General features: G+C 43.8%; 1 protein-coding gene across 1 annotated transcript in view; it reads right to left on the reverse strand.

The window, feature by feature from the left end:
* LOC310799243 (guanine nucleotide-binding protein G(i) subunit alpha-2) overlaps positions 1 to 8,115 on the reverse strand; it is a 112,706-nt gene extending 104,591 nt beyond the window's left edge. Inside the window, exon 1 of the mRNA XM_083661814.1 lies at positions 7,409 to 8,115. Within this exon, the coding sequence (XP_083517940.1) occupies positions 7,409 to 7,526 (118 nt within the window). The 5' untranslated portion in view covers positions 7,527 to 8,115. The remainder of the gene's footprint in view (positions 1 to 7,408) is intronic.
* Positions 8,116 to 9,892: the final 1,777 nt, after the last annotated feature.

A 9,892-nucleotide genomic window follows, 5' to 3' on the forward strand; every position in this document is an offset into this window, starting at 1 on the left:
TATTCAGACTTCTCCACTGGAGACACGTTCTGGACTGGACTGTTTGGTCCACACAGGACAGTTTGGTCCACACAGCGAGCGAGCAGCCAAAAGTGAACGCTTTCATACTGTACAACACATGCTCTGTGATATGAAAACGGAATTCTAATATTCAAGGATGCAATTTCTCAGGGCTTTTCCAGGATTTCAGCTTTTGTTTTTTGGACAGACACAATCGCTTGGGAGATTCTCTCTTTTTTTTGTTCTTGCTTTCCCGGCGATCCTCCCTGTATAAACTGGAGAGGTACAGGAACAAATGGGAAGAAGGGAACTGGGCAGAAACGGCTCTGCAGCATTTTTGCAGAACAGTTAATCACCACCTGGCAAATAGCCTGATAGCAGAATAAGATCAGACAGAGGCTAGAGCCGTCTGCTACTCTGACCACCATACCATCACAGTTAGCTCAGGTTTCCATCTCAACTCTGCTTAGACTGATGGCCTTTCACAAAGTGGGCTGGTCGATAGAAGCCCCGCCCCCCTCCCTCTGATCAATACCCAGTCTGCTGTGGCCGGCTCTGAAGAAGTTAGCCGATCAAAGCATTTAGCAGAAATCAAAAGGTAGCCTAACTGTTTGTTCCTCAAGAACCCACAGGAGGAAAGTGCAGGTGTGTGTGCAGTGCAGGTGTGTGTGTGCAGTGCAGGTGTGTGTGTGCAGTGCAGGTGTGTGTGTGCAGTGCAGGTGTGTGTGTGTGTGTGTGTGTGCAGTGCAGGTGTGTGTGTGCAGTGCAGGTGTGTGTGTGCAGTGCAGGTGTGTGACAGAGATCTAATCTGCTGAGTTTCACTGACATCTCACCCCGTTGCAGGCGAGTGCCTCCTTTATTTGCCATTGGGAATGAAAATAGACAGAACAAAATTGAATTCTGAGAGGGGGGGGGGGGGGGGGGGGGTGCATGACCGAGTCAAAACATGACAGTTCAGAGCCAACAGGAGGCGTGGGTTAGTTAACCTTTGTTTTTGCCCTCTATTTCTGTGTGTGAGCCTTTAAAAGCCCACTTGAGAGAAGAAGGCATAACCGGCCATTACTTCCATGATGCCTGTAGTTTATCAGATGGCTACTGAGGCAAGACCTTGGCTACTGAAGCAAGACCTTGGCTACTGAAGCAAGACCTTGGCTACTGAAGCAAGACCTTGGCTACTGAAGCGAGACCTTGGCACAGGTGATCTGAGACTTACTGTCGGATGAAATAAACATGATCAGGTAATTCCACTTTGTGACAAGAACGGACAAGCTCTGATTTCACAACGTTGTTGTTATGACCGCCATGCTAACTTTTCTGGGATTAAAAGAAAAAAAGACGTGGCCGTCTCACCCTTCAGGTGTTGACAGTGACCCTGGCTCTCACTTTGCCATTGCAGAGGCTGGTGCAGCTACTAATAATAAGCTTGATCCCAGTACCAATGCTGTATGTATGTAAGTAATTACATCATATAAGAGTTTTCTTCTTTTGTGTCCTGAACTGGCTGGACACTACAGTGCCTCTGAGGCAACAACCTAGGACATTAAGAAGGTAAGAAAAGTATGAGAAAGAATCATATTTATTGTACAGTCTGGTTGTTATGATGACCTTGGTATAGAACAAGTGAGATTGAGTCTTTCTGTGGATGACAGTGTGGTACAGTGACAGTACTGTTACTGTACTGTCAGTCTGTCACCGTGCCGTCAGTGAGAGGCCGACTGACAGTACAGACTGACAGTACAGTGACAGTACTGTTACTGTTACTGTACTGTCAGTCTGTGAGAGGCTGACCAATTTGCAAAACAGATAAGAAAAGGCAAATGGGATGTATTTTGGTTGCTGGGGACATAATAAGTGATGTGGTTATTTGCCATTTCCCACTTCTCTCTTAATATTAGTATTTTATTTCCCATCAGTCTAGATTGATTGTGTTGATAATTAACTTTTTATTTGGCATTTGCATATTATTACATATCGGGGCACTTTTGAACAACTCGAGTGCAATCACACCATCTATTTGACTAAAACAAAGTGTGGAGATAGATCGGTCTGATGATTCGATTTGGGGGAATTGCACATATATTAATTAAAAGTAAAAAATACTGTAGTGTACTGTTAGAAAGTAGCCCGCTGGAAAGGAGTCGGTAATCAATTCTCTGGATAATTGGTAGAAAACCCTGATTACCACCAATCTGCATTATTGGAGTATATATGTGCCGATAGCAATGTATCTGCGGTAGCTGATATCAGCCAATAAATGCAGGAATATGATGTGTGGGCCCTAGTACAGAAGCCCATGTGGCTCATTTCTAAGCAACGCTTCAGCAGAGCATGTAAGCCTCACATGCTCTGCAGAGCAGGAGAGTCAAAGAGGAAGAGAAAATGACTGCGTTTGTGTCATGTGTCTTCTCTTTTGTCTGTGGTTAAAAAAGACTGAATGTTGGTTCAAGTAATGGCCACTGTCTGAAACAAATAAATAATAATCAAAAAAAATGGGACACTGCTAAAGCTACACACAGGCTTCTCTTTAAAACCCCCTCTGCACAGAGATAACAGTATACAGCACATGTAGCTTTGAAATGTTCACGGCACATTTCACACCCCAGTGGCGTGAGTGATGTAATGCGGGCTGTCGCCTTCCATAACCATTTTATGCGTTCACCATGACTAAAAGCTGCTGCAGGCAAAAACAGTGTATCAGTCACACTGTTACATACAGTGGCCTTCACTGCAGTGTCCATGAGGAGGCAGCCTACACAGTGTATCAGTCACACTGTTACATACAGTGGCCTTCACTGCAGTGTCCATGAGGAGGAGGCAGCCTACACAGTGTATCAGTCACACTGTTACATACAGTGGCCTTCACTGCAGTGTCCATGAGGAGGCAGCCTACAGTATAAATCCAGGCCAAGCCCATAATAGTGGAGCAGTAAGCTAGTGATAAATTGAGCCTATAATAAATGTGAAAAGCAGTGTATGGCTTGTTTATCATTTCATAGAAGAACAACACATCTTTCATCCCCAATGGAAATGAAATAACTGAGACGATATATCTTCAGCTTTTTTTCAACTTAACTGAAAATCGACCGCGTTGCTTCGGTCTCCTCGGAGAATTCGATCAGCATTTCTGGAGCTGCTACAGCCCAATAAACCTGTCCGTTATTCTCCTCCATCAATCACCTCTTCCCCCCCGTCAAGCAGACAGCTGTGCAGCAAAGAGGGGATTCTCCAAGACCCGCCTCTCCCCAATCACACTCTAACATATGGAGCACACACTCCTTCAATGTGTAGCTGTGCACAGATTTGCAAGCCTGCATATTATGAAAGGTTAATATTTAGGGTATTTAGGGTATATCATTTGTCTATATATCATAATACAAGTGGACATCCTTGTCTACTGTGCCCACAGGGGGCAGCATGCGTGCATTCATGCCAACATATTTGCATAACTGCATTACTTGTCAAACCTCATAGCAAATGTGTTGATGTACATTTACTCTGGAAAGTGTGTGTGTGTGTGTGTGTGTGTGTGTGTGTGTGTGTGTGTGTGTGTGTGTGTGTGTGTGTGTGTGTGTGTGTGTGCGTGCGTGCGTGCGTGCGTGCGTGCGCATAGTGAACTATGCAGAATGCTGCTGTTCTCACAGTTAAGCAGAGCAAGCTGCCAAAAGGAACTTTCCGTTTCTGCTGATCTGGGGAAAAAGAGGTTATAAAAACTGAAGGATAGAGAAAATAAAGTGAGCAGCAGAAAATCTATCCCGGTTTAGTTGTAGAGGGGGAGGAGATTAAATATCAATCAAAGAGCAGAATCTGTCAGGAACCAATGGGTGCTTCCTGTTAATGAAGGGCTTAAGCTACATTAACTAATGGATTCCTCTGGGAAGCAACAACGTTAGCACGGCCCTTCGTTCTGATACTCTGTAATTGGATAAAAACGGTTACCATGGAAATATCGAATTACCGTACATCCACTTGTTTACACCAGGAGGTAAAATATACGGTGCCAATGTTCGACAAAACTGTTTGTGGTTTCAACTTCCTCAGCTGTTTGTTTGAAGGAAGGCCCTGATTCAGAGATCCCTCACCACCTCCTCCTCCTATCTGCCAGACTGCCTACTGTATAGCAGCCAGGCCTGTTTCAGCTCAACCATGATGTAACACCTCTCCATGTCTCTTCTGTTCGCTTTAGGAGAGATGGGGGAGGACAATCCACAAGCCATGTTTATTATCGGACAGGCGGGATCCATTTCTCTTTGGTTTTAAGGCCATGTGGAGGAATTAGGCCTGGGTAAAAAAAAAAAAAAAAGATAATTGATAATTGAATCTATATTCATTTGAAGGGACTGATATCGATTCATAAATCCCAATATCGATATTTTAATATTAATTTTCCTGTGGATGCTTGGAGCTTTAACCCCATTAGACTCGCGTGGTTTGGCTCTTAGCGCAACGAGATCTGGTAAGCCTCTGTAAACATGAGTATTTTTAATAATGCACCAGCTTAGAAGGTTCCTTGTACAATTTACAACATTAGTTCTTTGAGAATCTCGTTCATATCCAAGCAAAGCTGGTATTGCACCTGCAATATCCACATTGAATCATATCGAATCGGAAATCGATTCGGGACCTTACGTATCGGATTCGTATGGAATCGGGAAATCGGTGGCGATACCCAGCCCAGCCCTAGGAGGCAGCAGCGAGGCTTTTGTCAGCTGTTTCTGCAGGTGTGAGGCTGAAAGGACGTGTTGGAGGCGTGAGGTAGCACCTCTCTGAGGAGGATGTCACACTTCGATCATGACTGACAAACACTCTAGAGTTCAGGATTTCACTGCCGAGAGACTGTGACCCTTTCAAGACCTTATTCAGTGCATCCTATCTTTCAGGAATGAGTAAAAAATAGCGCTACACTCAATGAAGTCTGGATCACCGTACCATCAACTAGTGCCTTAGAGAAGAGGGGAAAATACAAACAGTGCAGACTACCAGACACTAAGGAAAGAATGTGTCAAACTCAAATCATCATCTTGAAGTCTGAAGCCAAGATGTCCACAACTGCAACACAGATCTGATGCATTTACCTTCTCTGATGGTCCTTGAATTTCACTCATCAAAAACGAGAGCGGTTTCTAATCAGAGTGCTGCCTTCAGGTGCCGCGCGGCATGTTTTCAAACTGCACAAGTGAATGGAAGCCTTTTTTTTTAGTTGCATGACAAAAGTCTTGAAGCACAACCGTCTGCAGACTCAGTTCAGATACAGACTGTAATTCCTCTCCACTCCCCCCCACACACACACTGACTGCACCAGACAGTAATGACTGATATGAAAGCTAGAGTACAGAGCAGAGTATATCATTAGCGTCCCAACCAGGCAGGGGCACAACTTAGAAACCAGTCATCTCATCAAAGACTCAGGAGAGAGTAACACACAACCAACCAGCAGCACTCGCCGTCTGTTTAAGTAGAATTCTCTATGTTCTGTCTAGGAAAGAAAACAACAAATCAATGTTTTAGTGCTTCACCACCACAAGACAAACGCATTGCATACTGCATTAGGGGCACTGATCATTCAATATGTCTAGCTCAAATAAACAGAATTAACATCACTCTATTTAGGGAGGGAGGGAAATCAAAAATACCAAAATGAATTACCGGTAATAGTAAGCCCCACAGAATGTAGTGATGCCAAGTACTGATACTAGTTGTCGTCACATGTGTGAATGAATTACGTGCTTGAAAAACAGCTGTGTTTTTGATGACGGCAACAATTGAAGGGAGTTCCTGAATCACGTTGAAATAATCAAGCAGAGGAACCACAAAGTGAACACAGACAGGAAGTCATAGGAAGTCATTCACACACATCATTGCCCAACGCCGAGTTCAGCCTTAAAGATAAGAGGAGCCAGAAGATCCTTCTCTCTCATACTAAGCAATGCTTATTATGCTGTGTGTGTGTGTGTGTGTGTGTGTGTGTGTGTGTGTGTGTGTGTGTGTGTGTGTGTGTGTGTGTGTGTGTGTGTGTGTGTGTGTGTGTGTGTGTGTGTGTGTGTGTGTGCTCTACTCATTGCTGGGAACAGTGAGAGCTGTTCACCCTCTGTCCAAACATCAACCCACTCATTATCAAGCAGACACCGTCATGTCTGACCCCACAGTTCAGGCCTGGTGGGAGGAAGCCACTGCAAACCAATGGCTGCCTCCAACTGACCACTACTGTCACAACAACAAGAGTGAAGTCGAGCTCTCTATGAACTTACCGGCTTATCAGCTGTAGGGCATCACAGTGTGTTTACAACCGCCTGACCCGAACACAACTAGGGAACGCTGCTCTGACTCTAGGATGGCGGTTCCCAAACTTTTCCGTCAGTTATTATAATAATGCACCCCTTGAGTTGAGCTGGTTTTTTCATGACAATAGTTCCCCCTCACTGTGGCTGTACAAGTAAATCCAAACGTTTGTTTGAGCCATGTATCCATGTTTGCTAGCTAGTTGTAGTTGGTTTGCGCGCAGCGTGAAGTGAACCTGACCTCTTTGGACTCCAGATTTCCGGAGGGTTCTCGATGAAAGCGCTCATGTTTCTGTCAAAGCAGTGCCAAGAGTGAAGGCCAAGTATACACACAGGCAGGCAGGCAGGCAGGCAGGCAGGGAGCCTGTCTGTCTGCGCTGGACCTTGGGGGGGGGGGGGGGGGGGGGGCGTTGCCTTTCGACCTTTGCCCCCGGCACAAGCCTCTGTGGCCAGATGACTGTCATTCCCTTTTGACATGCTGCTTTTGAGCTATGTGTGACACGGGGCAGAGGCAGCACTGCGGGAGCTCAGGTTCACAGGACACTCATACATCATGCCATTTCTTATGACATCACCTCCTGCACTGTCTCTGCAGGGGGGCGAGGAAACATGTAGTACAGAGTAGTAGACAGTAGACAAGACAGAAAGAGTTGTGCTGCTGTGGGTCAAACATCCCCAAAAAGGTGCAAAAGTCTCTGAACGCTAAAATTGGTGACGCCAGAAATACTCCTTATGATATCATGGTGCTGTAGGCCTGGATATTTAGCTATGTAACCTTAATTACATCACCAGTCTAATTAAGCAACAGCAGTGGCAACTGTCGCTTAATCCTTGGTCACACTTACAGTTTTGATCCAATGTGTTTACTTTCTTATTCCTCATGAATGATCTAGCTGGCTACTGAAGGCTACTTATCAGCTTAGGCAAGCAGCAACAAATAAATAAACCATAAAACCAAACAACCTGACCATGGCCAAGTCCAGGAGTCCACTCCACACTGTACTTTCGAGTCATCTCTGACTGTCAGTTGCATGATCTCGTCAACAGCCCATCATTGTTTGGGCTGCTGCTAACGTTAGGTGGTCATCATGATGACACAGAGATATGAGGCAGGTCAGGCTAACGTTACTCACCCAGCAGCAGCAGTTTGACCTCTCTGGCCGCCTTCTCGCCGTCCTCTCGCAGGTTTTTATCAATCATTTTAGACCTCTCCGCCGCGGCTTTATCTTCCTGACTCACTGTACACCCCATGGTTCCCAGTGCGCGCTTCAGGACTGCTGCTTAGTGGAGCAAATCACCAGAGAAACGTGTTGAAGGCACACAGGAGCCGTGTGTGAGGACCCGGGCTCGACTTCCCTTTCTGAAGAGTGCCGATTTCAAAGATAATCCCAAAGACTCGATCGTTGTAGTCCAGTGTTTATGAGTCCAGTCCAGTCAATGACTCCAGTCAATAAAGCCAGCAACGGTGGTGGTTTCCTACGCGAATGGAGAAGTTGTCACCGGGGACCAAAAACTTTTAGGAACTTTTTAGTGGTTTTTTAACAAATTGAGAGCAGATCCTTCAGCCTACATGTATCATCCGCACAGGTTTAGACGCACGAAAACGGGCCACGAAGTTCAGCTAAAAGTATCCCAGCTGTTGAAACCGAACAGACGGACTCCTGGTGCCAGTAACTAGTAGGTCTACTGAAACCCACAGGCATACCCGCTTCGCATAAGCTGTCAAACGGTTTCTGGTGTATTTAATTTGAATCTGTAAATGCCGTTATGCATTATTTCCCCCCTGGTTGAGATTGATCACGTTTGAAGCCACACCCGTAGAGTAGCCGCTGTGAAGTTCCCCTCCGCCCGACAGACTAAAGACAGCCCGTTACCTCCCCAACTCAGCAGCACTGCCAGGCTTCAAGAAGAGAAACGCCCCCTCTCGATGCTTCATGGGAAATGTAGGCTACGAGTTGAGTTGACGAGACGAAATCATTGGACGAGATGTGATTTTTAGGGCAAAAATCTAGTCTGATTTAATTGCGCATGATCTTCATTCTGAAACACAAACTATCTCTGCGCCACTTGAATTCTAAAATAAAACAAGAGACAAATGTGTTTTTATAGCCTCTACTTTGCTTTTATATTCAACCCAAGACATTTGAATGAGTGTCAAGTTGTATTGATAAAATCGGAAGTGGGAGCTTATGATGAGCACTTGAAGGCAGCATAAAACTTAATTAATCAATCAATCTGAAACTGCATGGTCATTGAGATTGGCATAGGGGTGGACGAAGCTGATTTGTCCATTTCCCCACATTTTTGGCAAGTCTGCATGGTGTTGTAGGTGCACACATCACAGAGTAGTTAATAATTAATCCTTGTTATATCTAGTAACTAACGTAAGTTCTGACCTTTAATGCCGTATCACATTTCATACATTTTTAGAGCAGAATCTGAATCAGAGCAAGCCCAGCTTTTAATTATAGGTGTTTTTCACAACCTTTTTCATATCAAGGCCCCTAATTTAGTCCACATTAGGGCCTCGGACTCCAATTCGATTAGGATTTGTGTCTAGGACCCAAATCTGAGAATATTTTTTGTCAGATAGCCAATGATTTTGTCCAGCATTCAATGACTGTCTGTATTGTAGGTAGAGAGATAACTATGATAATTAAAAAAACGTCCATTCTTCTTCTATATTCTCAAATGGGTTTAACTGATTTAAACAACCTGTATGACAGTGTAAAGTCACTACTGAGAGTCAAGCCTAACACAAACTTAAAACTTTAAGTAGAAACTCTATCAAACCCTAACATTATGTTGTATTATTTGACAAACAGGTTATTAATAGATTGTAATGCAGAAGATGTAGCCAAGTCTAATGCAAAATGTCTAATTCCTATCACAGCTCTTTAGTGACACCTTGTGGACTGTCTCCTCAAGTACTCTACGTAAAACCTACTACTACTACTACGACAAAAACAGTTTGAAAAACTCACAATGTAATCTAAAATGTCTGTTTCTAAAAATATTGTCGATTAAAAAGAAGGCATGGGTGGTGTCAATAATCAGATGATGACATTTCCAAAGTAATGTTACCTCATTATCTTTATTGCAACATTGTTTACAGTACAACAACTGCCAGCAATGTATTAAAATATAGAGATACAAGAAAATAGAGACATAAATTGAAGGACAAAAGGGTTTAAAAGCACTTTAAAAAATGATTACATATAATCAGACTAAAACTGTACCTATTTACATTATACAAACTAGATATGCATATAGAATATAAAGGGTTTACATTTATATACATTATTTATAAATGCTGGCTGACGTCAATATTTAATATGTTATTATTCAATCATACACATTTCAATTAATCATATGAAGAATGAGGATATAAGACTAAGCACATTGAGGCCTAATGAGAGGTTGTCAGAGCGAGGTTATCACCCTGTCCCAGCCACTAACACGGTGTCTCTCCTCTCGTTGATGCCTTCTTTTGTGTCTTTTGAGGTTTCAAAGTGTTTTGTATGCATGATGCACCATGGAACAAAGTAACCGTTTATGACACTAACTGAACTCGCCGAAGGTGTAATGCCTCCATTTTTGAACATACACCCAAAAAC

This window comes from Poromitra crassiceps, assembly GCF_964638095.1.
Source record: "Poromitra crassiceps genome assembly, chromosome: 27".
NCBI classification, from domain to species: domain Eukaryota; kingdom Metazoa; phylum Chordata; class Actinopteri; order Beryciformes; family Melamphaidae; genus Poromitra; species Poromitra crassiceps.